At 37.0% G+C, this 23,512-nt stretch overlaps 1 protein-coding gene across 1 annotated transcript in view; it reads left to right on the forward strand.

Moving 5' to 3' along the window:
* Positions 1 to 23,512, forward strand: part of DGKI (diacylglycerol kinase iota) — a 611,386-nt gene that overhangs the window by 473,239 nt on the left and 114,635 nt on the right. Inside the window, 1 exon segment of the mRNA XM_044677460.1 lies at positions 23,429 to 23,498. Within this exon segment, the coding sequence (XP_044533395.1) occupies positions 23,429 to 23,498 (70 nt within the window).

Below are 23,512 nucleotides of genomic sequence, written 5' to 3' on the forward strand. Positions count from 1 at the left end.
AATGATCCAAATTTTTATTATTCCATGACCATCTCCTTATCTGTCCTATGTTTATTCCTAGGACCACCATGCCACTCCAAGCTTCCTACTTTTCCATGCCATGATCTAGATATTTCTCATTGATGAGAACTATTTCAGTTCAATATTTTGTAACTCCTTTGTCTACCATAGGGCTCTGTGTGTGGGTATGTGTGTGTGTGTGTGTGGGGGGGGTTAATGAGGACTGTCATTTCATTGATATAGAGGAGCTCTAATGGGCAAACTCCCTCTACCAAAGCTGATAAGAACTGTTCTGGAACTAATAATTCTAGGGAGTTGTTGGGAGAAGGCACTGAGAAATTAAGTAATTTGTCTAGATTATGTATCAAAAACAGGATTTGAATTAAGGTCTTCTTGATTCCCAAGTCCATATTTTTATTCATTATACCCAGCTGCCTCTCACCTGCCATCTTAATAAATATTGGATGAATTGAATGTGATCCCTAAACTTTCCTATACCATACTCCCCTCTTCACACAAACAATTCATTGCTTTTCCTCTCTCACCTGTGTCTGTCACTTAGTAGGTACTTTGATACTACTTGACTAACTCGTCTGAAGTAGCTGTCCTGTGTTTTTATCCCCAATCTCTTTCTCTTTCTTGGCTGGAAGGGAAAAAAGGTAAAATTAAAGACTTTTGAATTGGTTAATAATTTGGTTGTATCCATTCTGACCCACAGAAGACTATGACTGAACTTTTGAAGGATACCTATAGACCCACATCTTCAGACCTATACCCTAAAATGCATCCTTATACAAGTAAATGCGAGGCATGTGAGTGAAAATAAAGAAGTTGAGCAAATTAAAATTAAAATTAAAAATTAATTAAAAAGATTTAGTGGGACCAGGTTCAGAAGTGAGGTGGGTTCAGAAGATAAGTGGGTGAGATGTGTTGGTGGTTCCAGAAGAGAGAGAAAGGTCAAGAAAGTTAAATTATATGTTAGTTACAAAGAAAAGCAAGAATCTAAGTGGAAAAAAGTGGGGAGCTACTTTATCACTACTCAAAGCTCGGTGAAATCAGAAATGTAGGTCCATTCCCAGAAAATGTATAGCTCAATCCTAAATGGATATTGCTTAATTGTATAAACTACTGAAGTGCATAATGGAGTTGCTCTGCCCTCATTAAATTCCTGTGCATCCTCTATGGTTAATTGAATGCAGATTAAGTGCTCCATTTGGTTATTTGCATGCCAAATAGTAGTACTAATGCTTTCCTAATCAATAAAGAAATAATTCAAGCAAGCTGACTTTTAACCACGTGAGTGAGACACATGAGTAAAATGAGATTTTGTTTAAGCAAGTAGACAATTTTTTTTTTTGTTCAGGTTTATAGCTGCTGAGAAATAGATCCACCATAAAAGTAAATCCTTTCACAGAAAAGGTAATATAAGTGTCAGGACAATGGGGTGGCACATTTTCCTCAGCTAATTAAAAAAATTGAAAGTAGTTTAAAAATTAGAAATGCACATATAGTATTATGCTTCAAAAGGAAGATGTTGCAAACATCATTATTGCTAATCATAATAGCTAACATTAATAATATTTTTTAAAGAAGATTTTTACCCACATTAACCCATTTGATCCTAGATTTTTGTAACAACCCGGTGATGTAGGTAGTACAAATGGTATCATTTTGTTGGTGAAGAAACTGAGAAACTGAGGAAGGAAGGAAGGAAGAAAGGAAGGAAGGAAGGAAGAACTTACTAAGTGCATAATGTTCCAGGTACTATGCTAAGAACTTTACAAATGTTATGTCATTTTATCCTCACAACAACCTTGGGATATAAGTATTCTTAGCCCCATTTTGCATTTGAGCAAACTGAGTCAGGTAGAGGTTAAGTGACTTGCCCAGGGCCACATAATAAAATTTTGAGGTCAAATTTGAACTCAGGTCTTACTGATTCTAGCCCAGTACTATTTCCTAGTACTTTATCCCTCTGACAACCTGGCTATGAGGGATGTTAAATGATTTCCTTGTAACCCCATAACCAGCAAGATATCTGAGTATCCGACCCTGATCCAATGACTTGAGATGAGAAACATTGTCATTGATTTAGGTAACTTTGTTGTATCATTGAGATGACTGTTGGAGTCACTTGAGTCACAGTTGGCAAGCTATCAATTTGATCAATTCTAGGTCAGCACTTGAACAGTCTTCTGGACAGGTATGTCTGTGTGCAGTTTTGATTTCTCACCTGTGCATTTAAATACTTTCAAATTGAATATTTTTTTTCACTTTAGATTTGGCCTAAAATATTTATTCACGAATGGGTTACTGACAATGAAGTTTTAAAAATGTGCTTCATTCTCAAGGCACAGACACTTCTGGCCATTTTATCTTGCTTCAGTCATTTGGATTGCTTTGGAGATCAAATTATCATCACTTATTGAGTCATTATATAAAAAGCTCACAGTGATTTTCACTGTTTCTCACCCTAAATGATATCTGAAATCTCTGTCCCAATTTGCCTAGTGCTCTATTATCAAATGGCATCATTTTTCACAGAAAGTCTCAGAGTTTTAAGAGACCTTGGAAACCATCTAGTTCAACCCAAACCTGAACAGGAATGCCCTTCATAATATATCCAAGAAGTGGTCATCCATCCTCTATGTGGTGACCTTCAGTGAAGGCAAAATTCCTAAACAATTTGAGTTTTGGTCTGAACCTAAGACCCCATCTCCTTTACTGGTTGCATATAGTCCTTCACTGAAGGATGAAGTGGAAGAAATCTAACTTTCTTCCATAAGACAGTCCTTTAAAAAATAAAAATATAGATTAGTATCTTTCACAATAACTTTTAGTACCTTTAAGGAATGAAATTATCATTAGAGTATCTGAGCAATTTATTAGCTGCTATATTTTTAACAGAGATTGCTTTTGGGTATTCAGAAATGTTCTATCATGTCTTCATGCCAGATTTATGAGCTGTATCCTGATAGCTTTATTTCTTCCTTCTGGCCAAGTGGTTTGCTGTATATCCCCATCAAAATATTGCTTTTTTTAAATCCAGCCTCAGACACTTCCCAGCTGTGTGAGCCTGGGCAAGTCACTTGACCCCCATTGCCCACCCTTACCACTTTTCCACCTATAAGCCAATACACAGAAGGTAAGGCTTTAAAAATATATATATTGCTTTTTTTTCTTTCCTTTGAAAATCACACAGTATTTTCCATTTTTATTTCCTTCTCTTGTTTGTATATTTCCTTAAATAAATGTGTCTTCTGACTGTATAGAAAATGCTATACAACTATCTTTCTATTGTCTTCCTTTTCCATTAAAAGAAAGCCTTCCAGAGTCATTTTCCAGTAATGAGTTCTAGCCTATCAAAAGTCATTAATAACAATTAAGTAAAATTTGATCTTCTGCCTTGTTGATTATTTATTCTTTGTACATTAAAGTATCTCAGACTCTGGATTTTTTTCTTTTTCTTTATTTTGGGCTATCTTCTTAGGTACTGGTTCTGGTAACCTACTGGCTTCTTTTCTTTATACCCTTCTTCCTATTATTTTGCATCTGATAACCTATGTGATTAGTTTTATATATTTATGTATTTACGAGCATATGTGTACATATACATGGGGTTTTTCTTTGCTCACTGTTTTCATTCTAAAATCTTCTTAAACAAGTTTATAAGATTCTAAGCAAATATTTTTTCTAAATTTTCATTTTCTATTGTGAATTTGAAAACAACAAATACGAACAATCTTCATATGCAAAGAAGGCAAAAAGATAATTATGTATGAAATTGTGAATCTCTGTTTTGCATAGGTTTAAACATTGTATCAGGAGAATAGACATATACACACGTGTTTACCAGACACTTTAGAATCATAACCGACTATAGAGTTTGAGCTTGAAGGAAACTTAGAGGACATCTAGTTAAATCCATTTATTTTATTATTGATAAAATTGAGACCAAGAAAAGGTAAATGAGTTGCCTAGTCTCAGACAGGTATTAAGTAGTATAGATGGGATATTTTCTTCTGTTATCACCTACTACTTTCAATCAGTAGTGGTGATAAACACCAATTGTACCCAGGACTTCATAAGTCTTTACAATGATTTCTAGTTTCCTTTTGGTGATCTAATTTGTCCTGGATCATTAAGAGTGAGTAATTTTTTTTTTTAGTTTTGGTAAGTTTTTCTCACATATTTTACATATGTATGTACGTACAGTGTGTGCATTTCTATATGATAGTAGAAGTTTCCATTGTTCATTACAGATTAACAGATAGTTTCCCTTTTAGGGGTGGAGCCATATTATTATTCCTTGGAGCTGTTTCTTTTCAAAAGGTCGAAAGACTCAGCTTTACCAACATGGGAAGAGTTACATGTCTATTAACATACTCCCAAATATTTAGGGGTTCTAAATCTTCTTTTCATCTGGATCACATTCTTTTCTTCCCTCCAGTTTCCTGACACAGGTTAAGTTTTACCTCATGCCTCTTCAAATTATTTTACATGCCCTTTTATTCAATGAGAGACAGTGTCATATAGTGGATAGAGAGATAACTGTAAATCCAGGAGAACCTGGGTTCAAGTTTCACCTCTGACACATATTGGCTGTGTGACCCTGGACAATTCGCTTAACCTCTTAATGCTCTAAACAACTTTCTGGGAATATAAGTGTCAGAGAAAATATGGACTTGCATGGATGGAGGACATCTCCTTCCCAAACTCCCTCATCTCTGACAGCTCCCTTCACCAATGAAGTAAGAATCCAGTCTCAATCCCTCCATTTGCCACTCCAGTCAGGCATGCCCACTTCCCTGCTTTCTCCTGCAGGCTTTAGTCTGCCAGAGCCTTGGGACTGGTTCCTGCCCCGGCAGAATGTGCACAAGAAGCTTCATCCCTGGGATAGAAGACTGCTTCAGATCTAAGGTCTCCTTGGTGCCAGTGCCCTCCCTTGCTCTGTTGTCTTGATTGCTTTTGTCCTACCCTTTTGGATCTTGTGGTTCTTTTTGGTTTATGGCTGCCTGCTCAGTCTTTGAATGTATGCTTTGGCCTTTGGTCCTTGGGTACTCCTGGTTCTCCCATCTGCCTCTCTGATTTTTGCCTCACTGTCTTGCCCCAACCCTCAAATTGTGTGTGCTTTAAGAGATGATTTAATGTAGCAGCAAATTAATCGACATATATTCATTAAGTACCTACTGTGTGCCAGGCACTGAGGATACAAATACAGTGAAATACTTTCTACTTTCTAGGAACTAGTAGTTCATCAGACATTCATGAAGTCCTTATCATGTTCAAGAGAGGCAGCTGTCACCCAGTGGTTAAGAGCACTGGGCTGGAAGTCAGAAAGACCTGAGTTCAAGTCCAGCTTCAGACACTTCCTAGCTGTGTGACCCTGGGCAAGTGTGATCTCTGATTGCCTGACAAAAGGATCTACTGGAGGAAATGGCAAACCACTTCAACATCCTTGCCAAGAAAACCCCAGGCATAGCTGTGGTCCATGGGGTCATGAAGAGTAAGATGTGGCCAAACACCAACATCGTGTTCAAGACAATAGGCAGGGTGGCACAGATGCTAGAGCAGGTGTTTTTACCCTGGGTTCTGTGTGGGGATAATAATAGCAATCCTCTATAAAGGATGTTCTAAAGATCAAAAAAAGATTACATTTAGAAGGCATTTTGCAAGCCTTAAAGTGCTATTTAAATGATATATTTTTCATTTTTATTGAACAGTTTTTATAGCTATATTCAATGTAATTTGGTTTCCTTTCTAATCTATGTATTTTATGTTATACATTTAAACACATTATTCTGAGAAGAGATCCATAGGCTTCACTAGACTGCCCAGGGGATCCACAACACCAGAAAGGCTAAGAACTCCTTATCCTAGAGTAGTGGGATTGAACATGTGGCCATTGAGGCTCACACTCTGGAGTGTGATGGATCCCAGATTAAAATTGGAAAATATTTACCAAAATAAATATAATGGAATAGGTAGCATCAATATTTGGTTTTATAGGTCCATGTGCTGTCTGCTGAAATCCTTTATATAGTTCAGTGGTTCCCAAACTTTTTTGGCCTACTGTCTCCTTTCCAGAAAAAAAAATATTACTTAGTGTGCCTGGAAATTAATTTTTTAAATTTTAATAGCAATTAATAGGAAAGATAAATGCACCTGTGGCCATCACCGCTCTCCCCCCCCCCCGATCACTGCAGCACCCACCAGGGGGTGGTGGCACCCACTTTGGGAATCAATGATATAGTTTAAAGGCTGACATTTTCTATTTGAGTTTGACACCATTAGAGAATGGTGAGATAGCCTTTGAGTCAGCAAAACCTAGCTTTACTCAGTCAATGTTGTCCAAAGCTAGTCTGAATCCCCCAAATTCAACATGTCCTCAGGATTCTCAGTTCTGGTTTCTCACCCTGTCCCTGGCATTCATGGTTGCCATCCAGAGATTTAGAGCTAGCTACTCTCAATGTACAGTCCCCATCATCTGAACATCAATAAATCCCCATTTGTAAACCTCTCCTGTGTAAATATGACATGTTCTGGAATATCTGTCAGATTTTATTAAAGATCTTATATTACATTCAAATACAAGTATAGTTGACAGGATAAATCCAGGTGTAGTTTTTGCTCTGTCAGGCACAGCTGCTTTGTAACTAGCAAAATATCCCTCTTTGTACAACATCCTCTGGCTCACTAATTTGTGATTGTTTGTAAATAGAATGTTCATCAAACATTTACTCCATGTAAGCACATTAAAAAGCAAGTAAGCAACACTAGATAATCCTCAGTATTTTATCATAATTGGCTTCCATGTTAATAAGGTTTGGATAAATAGTTATTTAATGTCCTTTCAAGCTTATATGAGTTTTATTTTTTATTTTTATAATCAGAACTATCATTTTTCCCAATATATTTGGGGTTTCCTGGATTCCCAGCCCCCAGGCCATGCCTCTGAGCTAGGGTTTCTGGTGATTTGTCCCTGGTACCATTCCCTATCACAGAAGCTCAGAGTTAGAATAAGCCTCAAAGACTCTCTAATCTTAATCAGATCTAAAATATTGCTTATTCAGGTTCTTCCCTTTGAAAAATTCTGAAAAGAAATCATAGCTCATTCTGATTTTTTTAAACCCTTACCTTCTGTCTCAGAATCAATACTAAGTACTCCAAAGTAGAAAAGCATTTAGGGATAGGAATTAGGGTTAAGTGACTTCCCCAGGGTCACATAGCCAAGAAATGTCTGAAGACAAATTTGAACCCAGGACCTCCCAACTCTAGACCTGGCTCTCCATCCAATGAGCCACCTATCTCTCTTGGCCATTTTGCTTTTGAACAACTCTCATGGTTACGAAGTTTTTCCTCCTTTCAAACAGAAATATACCTTTCATTGTTCTATGTTCTTTCATCTGAAGCCAACTGTAACTATGAAAGCTCCCTCCCACAACTTAACATACTTGAATGGTCCTTGATAAAATCCCTAAATATTCCTTACTCCTGGCTCTTCAACCTCCATCTCTGAGAACTTCAGAACTAACTAACTTCAGAACACTGAAGAACTTGACTTTATTAATTTCCTTCTCTTGAGGTTGAGTGTTTGCCTGAAGTTCCATTTTTGTTTCAAGAAGAGATTTTCATGTGCCATTTAAAAATAAATGTCCCTAAAGGAAGAAGTACATTAGTACAGGGGTTTTTAACTTGACATCCTTAAACTTTTAAAATATATGTTTTATAATTATATTAAAATATGATTTATTCCCTTTGCAAGTCTATGCAATTAATATTGCATCTATGACAGAGTCTCATAGGCCTCACCGGATTATTTTAGAGGTCAATAACACAAAAAGGGTCAAGAACCCTAGCTCTGATAGAAATCAGTTCCAGTTAAGGTATAAAAAGAATATCAAGTCATTAGCTGTTTTAAAAGGGGTAAGGATATTAAGTAGTTCTAACACTGGCTGCCTGAAGATGGGGGAGGTCAGGGCACTGAGTGAGAAAAAGGACCAGAGAAGAGAGCAAGAATTTAGAGAAACACAGAGGACTTCACAGTTTTGGTGGTTTTGTTTTTGTTTTTGTTTTTTTTGCCAAGGTCCATCCTTTTTATCTTCACCAGTGTGAAAGTAAAAAGAAGTTATTTATAGAAGAATTTCCTGCTCTGTGGAGTAAACACTGTCACATCTTTTTGAGAACTTTCCCCTGAGCCACATTTATGAATTGGGAAAAAAGTATGTATTTTTACCACTTGGAAAAAAATTGTGTATGCATGTGTATAAACATACATACATGTACATATGCCCATGCACATATGCAAAAATAGAGAATTGGGCTGAAAAATTATGTCAAATTAAACATAGAAACAACAGAACCTCATAGTCTCCCTGACCTCTGGAAGAAGCTATAGTTCCTTCTTCTTTATCTAAAATTGTTTAGTTGAAGTTTGTATTGTATATATTGCACAAACCATGTACATGTTGTACATGGTTTGGAGGAGCAAGGTTTTCCCAGGACCTGTGTGGTAAGGCTTATTTATGAACTATATTTCAAAATGGTGAGATTTGTTCCTAGGAATTAAGTGAGTATATAATTCAGGATCCATAGAAAGCCTGTGCTGACCCATAAAAAATGGACAATCCAGAGTGGCCAAATATTGCTGTCTGAGATGGTTAATCTAATTGAGATCCTAAGACCCATTTTGACTCAGAACCTAAGTATTAGACTAATCAGAGGAAATGAGTTTTGTAATGTTTGCCTATAGATGAAGAGGTAGAAGGAATCTTAACGGCATAATGCCTTCATTTTGCAGGGAGGAAGTTGAGACCCAGGGAAGGTAAGAGACTTTCCCAGGGCCACATAGATAATAAAAATTTGAGATGAAAAAATCTAACCCAGATCTTACTGACTCCAAATCCAAATCCATCCATTCCAGGACATCAGGTCAACAATATTTACTGCACATATATAGTCTACATAATTTTAAATCAGTCCCTTTCCCTCTTAAGTCTCAGTTTCCTCATCTAGAAAGTAAAATGATTGGACTACAACCTGTTCTAGTTCTAAAATTCTTATCACTTTATCATTCTGCCATATGCCTAGTACTATTTTAGCCTCCCAAAGGGATTTAGAAATTCACATTTATATAACATTTTAAGGTTTGCAAAGTATCTTTATCCTTTAAGGTGGGTAGTACAAGTAGTAGGATTGTCCATTTTACAGATAAGAAAACTGAAGCTTAGAGAATTGAAGTGAATTGCCCATAATCATGTAACTAGTGTGTGGATTCAAGTTGAGGTGTCCTGTCTACAAATGAGATAATATTTGTAAAGTGTTTAGCACAGTGCTTCACATAAAGTAGGTGCTATTCTCTTCCTTTCCTCCCTCCAAGTCTAACATTCTTTCCACTATGCTTACTCTCCATTAACCCTCAGAAATTATATCTACTCTCCAGATAGTAAGACAGAACCAACATGGTAGACCAATATAGACCAATATAAAACAGTATATTTCAGAGTATTAAATTGAATAATATATATTATACACATGATATATATATATGTTATATATAGCCAGTAATATTGAAAGAGTAGATTCATTTAACTGCCCTTTATTCATGTGGTAAGGAATACAGAGAGATATCCAAGAAATTGAAGTGAAGAGAGAAGTTACCAGACAGGTAGAAGCCAGACAAATGAACTCATTTCCCAGTAATCTTCCAAATGGGAAGAAGAGAAAGAAATTTGGGGCACTTAGGAAGACCTACGATTTTGATTCTGTCCCACTTTTTTCCCTTTGGAAGGCTAAAATAGTACTAGGCATATGGCAAATGGATGGCCAGCAAAGGAGCTTAAGTATTAGATTTTCTCTTTCCTTTAATGAAAAGTGTAGCTATTTCTCTTGCAGTCTTGGATGCCACAGGTTCTAAGATACTCCATATTTCATTCATTAAAATTCATGGTAAGAATAATGGGGTATTGTGGGAAGTCAGGAAAGACAAATGTCACTGCTAACTGGAATTATTAAGGAAAGCATTTTGGAGGATGTGGGACTTGAGCTGAACCTTGAAGAATGGATACAGTTTTGGATAAGTCAGAGAGAATTGTTAGGATAAACATCGTGAGCAAAGGTAGTTGGGCAACAAAGACTATGATATGTAGGAAAAACTGAAAAGCTTATCTGGCGTGAAGAGTATATGCCTTCATAAGCTCTGAGAGAAAAGTTTGATGTATTTGTCACAGGGTTCAAAAAGGTCGGGCAAGCAGTACAAACTTGATTCAGTGAAAAGCCACTCTGGATTCTTTAGTAAGACATTAGACTTGTGGGCATCCTTGATAAATCTTGTGTATTCTCATATTCATTTCTACTTTTGGCCATAGCATTCTTTCTAGTTGAAAAACTTTAATAGCACTTATTTAATTTTATCTTCACTCTAACCCCCAACAAGACTGTAAAACCTTCGATGTTGTTGTGAAGTCATTTGCAATTGTGTCTGACTCTTTATAACCTTATTTGCGGTTTTTCTTGACAAAGACTAGAATGGTTTTCCATTTCCTTCTCTAGCTCATGCTACAGACCCAAACAAGGTTAAATGATTTGCCCTGGGTCAAACAGCTAGTAAGTGTCTGGTGCCATATTTGAACTCAGGAAAATGTGTTTTCCTGACTCTAGGTCAGGCACTCTATGCATCACCCACCTGCAATCACTTCATTTTATAGATGATAACACTGAACCAAGAGAAGGTTAAGTAGCTTGCCCAAGGTCACATACAGAGTAAGAGTTAGAAATGATTTTTACATCTTGCAACTATCACTCTTTAGCCAGCATTCGTATTGATGTATTGAAACTTTAAAAATGTATTATGAAGATGTGAAATCTTGTTATTATAGTGCGGAGAAGAGACCTATGATTAGCAATGGAGGTTAGCCTTAAGCACTTTAGATATAGGTAAGATAGGAGAAATAGAGGAAGTCCAACAAAAGGTGAATAAAAGAGCAGGGAGCTTTTAAATTAGGATAGACTTTTAAAATGTAGATTCCTTTGGCTACCATTCAGTGATCATTCTGGCATTCCCTCTGCTGCTACCAAGCTTTATTTTTTCCCAGCATCTGAGAGGTGTTTAACTGAAATGTTGGCATCTCCTGCTTCTTGTTCTCCATTCTGTAAAGATTTTATGCATTTTGTTCAATTTTTCTTCCCAGTTTTTTACTCACTAGGTTGAAGATTCCTGAGCTTAGAATTTCCATATTGATCCAGTTCAACTAAACTTCTTTTTTTCCCATTTTAAAATAGTGAAAATGATACTTGTATGGTTTACTTTACAGGGTCATGGGATCATAGCTCTAGAATTGGATGGTACCTCAGAGGTCTCCAATTCTAATCACTTCATTTTATAGATGAGAACACTGAATTTGGAAAAAGGTTAAGCAACTTGTTCAAAGTCAGAGTTAGAAGTAATATTTGAACCCTGTAATGATCCCTTAAGAGCAAGCATTCTTATCACTATAACAAATTTTAAAACTGCATTATGAAAATGTGGGCTATTTTTATTATATTTTAGAAGAAGGACTTGCAATTAGCAGTAGAACTAAAATGGAGGTCAAGCTTCCACTAAAATCAGGAGTAAAACAGAAGCATAACTTGAATCAAATCAAGACAAAGGTACAAAATTTGGTGTGAACAAACAAGTGAATGAAAATGGGCTGAGAAAGGCAAAATAACCAAGAACAAGGTAGGGCTGAATGTGGCATTGAAAGATTAGGCTTCAGCACAGTCTAGTTAGCCTGTGGATCATTAGCATCTACATGCCAGAACTCAATTGCTTCATGGCCATATTTCAGCTAAAATCATTTGGATGGTGCTGAATAAATGTGGTGTCATTTTCTTCCTTAAATGGATTTGTTTTAGGATATGCGTGCAAAGAGGAAAAGAAGAAATAGGAAAGCTTTTTGGGAAGAAGGATGAAGGCACACAGAGGGTGCCTTCATACCCTTTGTTGGTATGGTGATTACAACACTAGCCATCATAATGATGAGGGAGGGTGGGTCCTACTGGGATGACCAATGCCTGAGGACACAGGTGAGTGTCATTGGTATTGATTAGAAAGAATGCTCATAGATCAGAGATGGGCAAACTACAACCGCCTGCAGACCAGATGCAGCCCCCTGAAATGTTCTGTCTGGCAATGTGACATTATTACTAATCTGATGAATACAATGAGTAGGATATAATACAATGAAACTTCGAAAGAGTTGCCTTAGAAACAGAGTGACAGATGAGCATTTCCTTTGCTTTGGTCCCCTCTTTAAAAACTTTGCCCATCACTGTCATAGATCATTTAGCCCTACAGCTGAATATAATACCCCTTCTCCCTAGAGAAAAAGTGCCTATGGGGTGTGTTGCCCCCAGACTCACAGTAAAGTCCTGCTTTATTCCCTGTGGAGAAGGTCTAAGGCCAAGTTCCTTCAAGGATGACACCAATGAACACTGCCCACATCAGTTAGAATTTCTTAGGTTTCTTACTGAGAGCCTTGGCAACTGAGTGGTTGTTTTAAATTCTGGTAAGTGACTTGAAGGCTAAGCCATGTCTATCATTGCAGCTGCACACAGTTGCTTCCTTTTGTTTTAATCAGCAGCCATATCCTGGTAAAACTGTCTCAGCAGATGGACCAACACATTTGACAGGCCTCAAACCTGTCTGTGAGTTACAGTCATGTCTAGCCTCAGTGTGTGAAAAATGCCTTCAGCAGAATGGGTGGCTAAGAACAATTTGTTCCAAGTGCCACGAAGGCAGGCTGAAGCAGGTGCTGTGAAGGGCTTAGAGCTTGATCAAACATCAAAGATGCTAAGATCCATCTACTCCATCCTGGGTCATCACCAGTCATCCAGATGTTTGTCTTCCCACTGGACTTGGATGACTTTGAAAGAGAAAGCTTTGGCTAAATCTGTCTCACTTAAGCCCAATTCACTTGCAACTCAAAAACCCATTACTTCATGGTGCCATTGTTCTTCTTTGAAAATGAAAGAAGAGGGGCAGTGAGGGGACTCAGAGGTAGAGAGCCAGGCTTCGAGAAAGGAGGTCTTAGGTTCAAATCTGGACCCAGACACTTCCTAGCTTTGTGGCCCTGGGCAAGTTACTTAACCCCAATTGTCTAGGTCCTATCACTCCACTGCCTTGGAACCAATCCTTACTTTTGATTCTAAGACAGAAGCTAAGGGCTTCAAATATAAAACAACGGAATGAGAAACAATACTAATATCTCTCCTCCTCTTTTCCCCTAAAACTGGTCATGTTTGTCATCTGTGACCAAGTGGCATTACTGTTCAGACTTGGCTTCCTTGCTACAACCTCGCTGGTCAGCTACTGCAGGGGTGAAGAGATTTACCTATTTTTGTCCCTTATGCAGTGCTGAATTTAAGATATGGAGTAACTTGTTTGCTTTAAAAGAAAGCAAAGGAATCCCTTCCTCCAAGTCATCAGGTAATGCATTCTTCAGGAACTTTTTTTTTAAATCAAAAGATTACCACAGGAATGAGTAGCCAGGTAAACACCGTAGGATATAACCCAGAAGCTAAATACACCAAGTAACAGATTACAGTGACAGCAAAGGCCTCTCACCTTAGAAGCACCTAATCCAGCTATATTATATGCAGCTCCACAAAGCACTTAACATATATGATTTCATAGCTTTACATTACTTATTATAGATATTATTTGCTGTTTGCTAGTGAGAAACCTCATGCCCAGAGATGTTATGACTTGTCCAATAGCACAGCCTTAGTATTAGAGGCAGGATTGGAATCCAGGGCCCTTTGACACCAAATCTAGAATAATATCCTCTTTCAGGAGCTCTTAATTTTTTTTTACCATGATCCCTTGGGCAATAATGGTCTCTGATCCTATTCTGGGTCAATTTTTTGGATGCTATCAGGAAATCTCTAGAAAAAGACATCATTTCTCTTCCGGTGAAAGAAGTGTGGTGGAATGGGAATGGGAATAGTTTACAAAGTTATTAAAAGGAGACATTTACATTGAGAATTTCCTTGCCCTTTGAATTTGAGGCTTAAATAGATGTGTGGTTCAAGGTAGCACTTGCAGACATGCTCTGCTAAAATCTATTCATCTTGATCAGGATAGCCTTAAGCCATCAAATCCAGTTATGCAGAAGCCAGCTGTCACAAACTATTTACAAAGCCAAACTGAGCAGAAGCCTGTCATCCATCCTTTCTTTGTTTTCTCTCCTTTCCTGGGGCTCTTTATCCTTTTATCAAGTCTTATCTCTCCCATCTGGCATCCACTGATCTGAAATATGATCACCTTGATCTTAATGAGTTTTCACATCACCACTGGATGCTAGTGATAGTGAGCTCAAGCATTCCTTCCAGGATTCTATACTAAATCTGACTTCAATTCCATGACTTTGTCCTTTAATTTTTCATATTCACCTCTTAGCTTTTTGATATTTGTCAATTTTTGCATCTTCATTCTTTTGACTGGAAGCATATCCAAATTTGCTCAGAATCTAAAATTTCTACAAAACTGACTTTTCAAATCTATAGTATCTATAGAAGATTAGTCACTGTAACTGTAGAGTTAATTTTGGAAAAATATAAGGCTGGGCTGCTAGTTGGTGTGCAAACTCTAAATTTTATATTTTCAAGTCATTAGCCTGGCATTCAAAGTCTTTCTTTAGTTGATCTTAACCTATATCTCCAATCTAAGTTCCCAGTGGTTCATTGTAGAAAGACACTGTAGGTAAATTGGCATACTGATTGCATCTCTAATAATCATAAGGTCATATTTTTAAAAGAGGAAGGAACAGCATCTAGTCCGCTCTATTCAATTTATAGATGAAGGCACTGAGGCCCAACATGGTTTAAAATGTCACAACTTACACAAGTGACCTACTTATGGAATCCAATACAAATGATCTGACTCCAAATCTTGCAATTTTTCCACTGTAACAAAAGAGATTCAATTTTACCATCTTCTTGTCAGGAAATCCTGATCTTTTCTCCTCTGCTTGTCTAGGTCCTAATCGTCCTTCAACATCCATATCAAATCCTTTCTTATCCTTGAAACATTTCTACCTACCACCTTTCCCTGGTCAAAGAGTGAACATGTATTAAGTTCCTGCTGTGTTCTAGTCATTGTTCTAAGTGACAGAGATACAAAAAGAGGCAAAAATACAGTTCCTGTCCTTGAACAGCTTACAGTCTATTGGGGGAGGCACCATTCAAACAAATATAAACAAAGAAAGAATAAATAGGAAATAATGAACAGAGAAAAAAGATCCTAGCTTAAGAGGTTTGGGGGAAGGTTTTCTGTAGGAAGCAGGATTTTAGTTGGTACTTAAAAAAGAAGGCAGGAACGTCAGTAGTCTGAGTGGAAGAGGAAGAGTGTTCCAAGCATGACAGACAGCCAAAGAAAATGCCCAGCACTAAGAGATGGAATGTCTTGTTTGTGAAAGAGCAAGGAAGACAATATTACTAGATCACAGAACACAAGTTAGGGAGTAAATAAAAAGAAACTAGAATGGCATCAAGAAGTTAGCTTTGAATGCCAAACAACTAATTTTGTATGTGAGCCCGGAAGCAATAGGAAACCACTAGAATTTATTGAGGAGGGGGTGGTGACAATGACATGAACTAGACCTGTGCTTTAGGAAAAGCACTTTAGGGGTTTAATATGGAGGATTGAGTGGGGAGGGATCTAAAATTGGCAGAGCTACTAGCAGGCTATAACAATAGTTCAGAAGTGAGGTTATGTGAGTCTGTACCAGAATGGTGGCAGTTTCAGAGGAAAGAAGGAAGTATATTGAAAGAAGAGATGTTGCAAAGGTGACATTGAAAGACCTTTAGAACAGATTAGATATGGGTGGTGGTGGTGGTAAGAGATAATGAGTAGTTAAGCATGACTTCTAGCTTGTGAACCTGAGGAGCTAGAAGGATTGTGTTGTCTTCTAGAGTAACAGGGAAGGCAGGAGCTGGGGAGGGCGAAAGGGCAAAGAGAATGAGTTCAGTTAAGTCTGATGAGTTTTAAGATATCTACTGGACATCCAGTTTGATATATCTGAAATGCAGTTGTAGATGCAAGATTGTAGATTATCGGAGATTTTAGGTCAGGAAAAGTAGATTGGAGAATCATCAGCATAGAGGTAGTAATTAAGTCACTGGGAGCTCAGTGGAAAAATTAAACAAGCAGAACCTAATGAGGGACATTTTGGGAGAACCTATGAGAGTGCATATGGAGCTAGAAGGCACCTGAGAGGCCAATTCACCCTCTCTTTTTAAAAGTGAGGAAAGTGAGGTTCAAGGGGTTTAAGTGATTTTTCCAAGGTCACACAAGTTGTTAGTATCAGAAGTAGGATTGGAAACCAGCAATTAAATCCATGGGACCTAATGTGGTTACCAAGTAAAGTAATAGAGAGGGAGAAGAGGAGGGCCCAAGACAGAACCCTATGTTGTTAGATGATGTGTTCTGGAAGAACATACAGCAAAGGAGACAGGGAAAGAGAGGTCATATAGGAAGGAGATAAACAAGGAAAGAAGGATGTTCTGAACACTTAGAAAGAAGAGAGTATCAAGGAGGAAACAGTGACCAATAGTGACAAAAGTTGTAGAGAAGTCAAGGATAATGAAGACTGAGAAAGGGTCATTGGATTCCTTAACTAAGATATAATTAGTAACTTTGCAGAGAGAAGTTTTAATGGAATGATAAATTCAGAAGATGGGTTGCAAGGGATTAAGAAGAAAGTAAGAGGAGGCACTTATTTAAGGAAGCCTTTTTGAGGAATTGAATTACAAAGGGCAGAAGATGATAGTAAGGATGGAATGTTCAAGTGAGGGGAAACGGGAATATTTGGAAATGAGCCAGTAGGCAGGAAAGGATTGAAGGTAAGTAAAAGAATAGAATGACCAAAAGGGCAATCTGTTGGAGATGGGATGGAATGGGATCATTCTACTTGAATAAGTAGAAAGTATTGACCTTGATAAGGAATAAACCCAGAATGAGTTTTGTCCTTTCTTTGAATTCTTACTACACTCTTTGCTTGTACCACTCAGTTACCATTGATTAAACACTACTTTTTTGTTGTTGTTGTTGCTTATAATCTTAAATCTATACCTTAACTCTTCAACTGGAATACAAGTTACTTGAGGGTGGGGATTGTGTTTTTTACTGCTTAGTATGCCCAGTGCTTTGCACATAGCAGGAGTTAAATAAATGTTTGACATTCACATCTGGTAAATGTACAGAATGCTGCCAAAACATCCATTTGCACATTATAATGTCCCCTTCCCTCAGCTTTTCATCTCTGTTATAAATATTAGGGAAACATTAGTTATCCCTTATTTATACTTTCTTCTCTCTTGTAGGGATTTAGCACTCTTCCTTTCTTCAAATAATCCCTTTTGTTATCATCCAGATGTTCTTTCATTACTGAAATTTAAAAGCAATAAACACTACATCACAGACCTTTTAAAATTCTATGTCTCCCAATTTGTCATTGAGATTTTTAAAAATATTTTATATTACTGAGATATAGGAATATTTCCCTCTCAAGGGTTGAGTTAGTGGTTCATACAGCACAAATAAGAGTATGACAAGATCATTGACATAGAACTGGATGAAATTTTTTGTTGTTGATCTCTAATTCATTGTGTCTGACTCTTCATGACCCCATGGACCATAGTGCTACAGACCTTTCCATCTTCTGTTATCTCTCAAAGTCTGTCCAAGTTCATGTTTGATATTTTCATGATACTATCTGTTCATCTCATCCTCTTATGTCCCCTTCTCCTTTTGCCTTCAGTCTTTCACAACATCAAGGTCTTTTCCAATGTGTCTTGTCTTCTCATAATGTGGCCAATGAATTTAAATTTCAGCTTTAAGATTTGTCCGTCTGGCGAATAATCCCTTTCTTTCAAGCTGGTGGGTTTTTTAAAAATCTTTTTTATGTACCTGTCACTTTCAGGTTAATTCTTTTGACAACAGATAACTAGAGTAATTCCTATATTTTTCTTAAGACTGTAATTGGTACCTTTTGGACTGACTATATATTTTCCACTAATGTGCCCTAGATGCTTGCCCTTAAGAAACTTCAGAAAAATAGAATGTGTTCACAAATGAATATGATACAAAGTAGATGGAGCTAAGAACAAAGCAGAGGTCCTGATTAATTGGAGGAAGAAAAGAACAGTTTCATCTGAGTATTAGGGATGTTTTCATGGAAAAAGCTGGACCTTCAAGGAAGGGAAGTATTATAGCATGCAGAAATTAGGAGGAAACACATTCCAGGTATTACAGAAAGCCTTTACAGATTTAGAGAAGTGAGAGAACACAAGACAGGGCCAGGGTACAACTACTGGTCCAACTTATCTGGAATGTGGTGTGTAAGAAGCGGAATTCGTCCTAATTTCTGCTCAAAAACCTTTAATGATTCATTAATGATTTAAAGATAAAATGCAAACTTCTTAAACTGGTGAAGGTCTTGCAAAATATGGTTCCATCTTATCTTTCTAGACTCTTTTAACTCTTTTCCACTTCTTACACACCATGTATATTACACCATATAAGTCTAAGGAGGTATACATCCTTAGACTTATATGTGCCCATCAGCACGATTTCTATGATTTTATTACTCTGATGAAAGGTTTTAAAGACATGCCAAGGTGATGATCTAGTATTTTGTGATTCCATATTACTTATGGTTCTGTATTACTAATATATATATACATTCTCTCTCTCTTCCTCTATTTCTCTCTCTTTTTCTTTCTCTCTCTGTCTCTCTGTCTCTCTGTCTCTCTCTTTCTCTTTCTCTCTCTCTTTCTCTCTCTCTCTCTCTCACACACATACACACAAACACACATACATTAAACACACTTCACATTAGTGAAGGAAGACTCTATGTATATATCCATATACTGTCAAAGTTTTTATATCTCAACCTAAGGACATTAAAGATTTAAGCTTTGGAAATTTCCAGAGTCCATACATCCAATTGGACTTTTTTAGGATGCATTAAGGGTTATCATTGCATCAAACAGCTTTATCTTAATATTGTTGCAATTTGTAAAAAGTAATGAGGTGCCACAAAGGGAATCTGAAATGGCCCAAAGCTCTGTTCATAACTTCATTTGTATATCATTCTTATTGTTGCTGATATCCAGACCTTCTTTTGGGGATTTGAGTTAGTGATGGAACTTAAGTGAGGGTGTGAAGTAGGGAAAGAGTTTTCAGATCCATAACTTGGTTATTTTACCATGTTTGGCATCAGTCCCCTTGGTATTTGATCCATATTAGTCCTCCAGGATCCAGGAAATTACCTGCAGCCAATCTTTAGTCAGTCACCATTTGCCCTATATTCTCAGTCAATTTTCTGAATCAATAGAGGATAAAAGCTCAATGTCCCAAGATTGTTAAGAACAGGCTAGTCTTGTACTTGTCTTAGAGTGTTTAGGTACACTTTTTGCCTAGGGCTGGTGGAATAGTGTCAGTCCTATTTAGGTTCATGATTCATTGAGTGTTATTGTGACTTTCCTTCTTCTTTGCTGAGCCACTTTCTTTTACATACCTCATATTGTTTCTGAAGCTCTGCTCTCAACTTCCTTCCCTTTCTCTCTATTTACTACTTTAATAACCTCATACACATTCTTGGTTTTAGAAGTCATCTTTGAGCTAAATATAGCCAAATCCAAATGGCCATCTCTGACCTCTTACTCACGTATCAGTTTTATAGTTCCAGTCATATATATGCTATTTCCCCTTGGATGGCCTATTTTACCCCAAACTCATTTTCTAATCATATATACCCCAGATTCTTTCTCTCTCAAGTTTCCTGTATCATTATCATTCTCCTAGGCTAGAAAGCTTGAGGTCATCTGTTTTCAGTTAAACTTGCTGAAGCATCATGACTTCTACTTTTCCAAATTGTTCCTCCAAATCCAGACAGCTAGACAGATATGATTTGCTCAGAATTTGGAGGTCTGACTGAACCATATCTTCTTCAGGATTCCTTTCTTAAGAATTTTCATTTCTTAATGCATCCTGGATTTCCTGAAAGAAATAAAAGTCAAAGAAAGATCAAGGGGGATGGGAAAAAGGGACTGAGTTTGCCATTTTAGGGCTAGCAAGTAGAAAGCTGGGTAGCATAGGAATAGAGTACCAGATGCAAAGGTAGGAAGTCCTGAGTTCATATCCTCAATACATGTCAGCCTTAGATATGTATTAAGTATATGATCCCTTGGCATGCCGCTTAATCGCTGTTTGCCTCAATTTCCCCATTTGTAAAATGCTATAATAATATCCACCACCCAAGGATGTTGTGAGCCAGTTAGCATATATAAATCTTTTTGCAAACCTTAAAGCTTCATATGAATGCTTTTATATGCTGTTGTTCAGTTGTTTCAGTTATGTCTGACCCTTTGTGATCCCACTTGGGGTTTTCTTGGTAAAAATACTGGAGTGGTTTGCCAATTTCTTCTCTAGCTCATTTTACGGATGAAGAAATTGAGGCAAATATGTTTAGTGACTTACCCAGGGTCACACAACTAGTAAATGTCTGAAGTTAGATTTGAACTCAGGATGATGAGTCTTTTTGACTCCAAGCCTGGCACTGTGCCACCTAGCTGCCTTTAAATACCATAACTATTTCTAAAACAGATTGGTAGGAAGTAGTATCTAAATATGTTATTGAAGAATTACTTGATTGTTTTATTTTTTTCCATTTTCATTGTGATATTTGATATCCTCTGGATACTGCTTTCATTCAGGTGGTATAATCAAAGGATCTGGGTTTGAACCTAGCTCTTAGCTTAGAGATTGGCCCACATTGTAATCACTTTAAAAAAGGCTAGTTGTCAGGGGCAGCTGGGTAGCTCAGTGGAGTGAGAGTCAGGCCTAGAGACAGGAGGTCCTAGGTTCAAACCCGGCCTCAGCCACTTCCCAGCTGTGTGAACCTGGGCAAGTCACTTGACCCCCATCGCCCACCCTTACCACTCTTCCACCTATGAGACAATACACCGAGATTAAGGGTTTAAAAAAAAAAAAAGGCTAGTTGTCAACTATCAGCTATGTTAGCTTGGGCAAGGTATTTAATCTCCTTGACCCAGTTCTTCATCTTTAAAATGAAGAGATTGGGATAAATGATCTCTAAGAACCTTTCCAACTCTAAATCTGTGAAATAGTTATCCATCCAAAGATACTAAGTGAAAAGAAAAATAATTTGGTATAGCTAATAGTAAGTCTGCTTGCTAGAATAATTCTGTTAGGCTAGGGAAACTTTAAATGTTCTAATGTCCTTTAACATCTTGGAGAACAGGATGACAATAATGACATTACTACTTTTACTAGTTTTTATTCTCTCCTTAAGATGTTTTTTCCCCAAATAATCTTAATGTTTTTCCCCCAAGTTATCTTAATAATGAATTGTTTTTTGAAAAAAAATTTAAATTTTTTCTGTTACAATTACATGTAAAACAATTTTTAACATTTATTTTATTTTTTTTTATTTTTTTATTTTTTTTTAAACCCTTGTACTTCGGTGTATTGTCTCATAAGTGGAAGAGTGGTAAGGGTGGGCAATGGGAGTCAAGTGACTTGCCCAGGGTCACACAGCTGGGAAGTGGCTGAGGCCGGGTTTGAACCTAGGACCTCCTGTCTCTAGGCCTGACTCTCACTCCACTGAGCTACCCAGCTGCCCCCTAACATTTATTTTTTAAAATTTAGAGTTCTAATTCTCTCTTCCTCCCTTCCTCTCTTGAAAAGACAAGCAATTTGATATAGGCAGTCATATAAAACATTTAATATTAGCCATTTTATAAAAGAAATCAGAGACCAAAAAAATAAAAATAACTAAAAAATTATGTTTCAATTTGCATTCAGACTTCATCAGTTCTTTTTCTAGACATGGATAGCATTTTTAATAGAATTGTCTAGGATTATTCTATTGCTGAACTAAGCCATTCACAGTATCATCATATAGTAATGGTATTACTGTATACAAAGTTCCTGCTCACATCACTTTGCATCAGTTCACAAAGTCTTCCCAGGTTTTTCTGAAACCATATCCTTTGCCTTAATGAATTGCTAATAAAGAAATTGAAGAGCTCTTGATAATTATGAATGAAAACTGTATGTAAAGGTTGTCTTTTTTCTCTCTTGCTTTCATTTCCTAATAGAACTTTTTTTAATTTCTGAAAGGGCTCATCACAATATTCTAACCATTAATATATATTTAGGAAAGGATTAATGACTTCACAGAGAGTAGCTTTTTCAGATATTCCTGTTGTCTCCCTCAATAGAATGAAAATTTCTTTGAGAGGAGGGAATGTTTTATTTTTGTCTTTGATTCTCTAGTAGCTAGAACTGTGCCTCATATAGAGGTGGTGCTTAATCAGAGTATGTTAATGAGCACTTGATTAATATTTAGTGACTTAGAAGATGTTCTATGAGGAATTACAAAGAAAGCTGTTTCTATATGCTTGAAATATTGGATCTTAAAATCAGAGCAGAGATGAATGTGTTTACTTCCTTATCAGCTGGAAAGCATGAGAGTAGAAAATCAAAAGAAACAGTTTGTGGTCTTGTCTGGGCTCCTAAATGTTTGTGTGATTTTTGGATCCTCACTTGACCCCTCAGGAAACTGACCCTATGAAATTAAGTGAGAATGAGAATCTCTGTCTTGTCTTTTTTATTGTTCAGATGACATGAAATAAAGTACATTTTGTTGGTTCATTTAATATTGGAAGCATGTGGTTACTTGAAGAGAATTTTAGCACAAATAGTTCTATTAATTAGAAAGCAGTGTGGTACAGTGGAAAGAGCTGGTTTGTAGTCAGAGGACCTGGGTTCAAATTCAGACTTTGCTACTTACTACTCATATAACAATGGAAAAGTCATTTAATTTTTGTAGGCCTCAGTTTCCTCAGCAATAAAAAAGAGAACTGGACTTAAACAGAGCTTATTTACCAGAAATCTGTAAACGTTATTTTTCTAGAATGTTTTAATTTTTAATTTGTTGTTCTTGTGAGTTTCTTTGAGACCCTATTTGGGGTTTTCTTCACAAAGATACTGGATTTGTTTATAATTTCCTTCTCTTATCATTTTACATATGAGGAAACTGAGACAAATAGGGTTAAGGGACTTTGCCAGGGTTATTCAGCTAGCAAGTGTCTGAAGCCAGATTTGAACTCAGGAAGATGATTTCTTCCTAACTTGATTCCTCACTTTATCCACTGTGCCACGTAGCTGCCCTTAAACTTGGTTTTTAAAAATATGTTTATAACTTTTTTTAACATATTTGGTTTCATTTGTGATCTTGTGGGTTTTATTTTATGCATTTAAAAACATTATTCTGAGAAACACCAATAATCCTAAAACTAGATGAATTTCAAAGTTCCTTCAAGCTCTAAATGAAGAATCCTTTCTTTCTCTTTCCAGGATCAGGAAACCTCTTTCCCCAGGGCTCTTTCAGCTCAGAGACTTTCCCCCAGGTGGTGCTTCCTAGATGGTAAGTGTACCTGC

This window comes from Gracilinanus agilis, chromosome 5 (assembly GCF_016433145.1).
Source record: "Gracilinanus agilis isolate LMUSP501 chromosome 5, AgileGrace, whole genome shotgun sequence".
NCBI lineage: Eukaryota > Metazoa > Chordata > Mammalia > Didelphimorphia > Didelphidae > Gracilinanus > Gracilinanus agilis.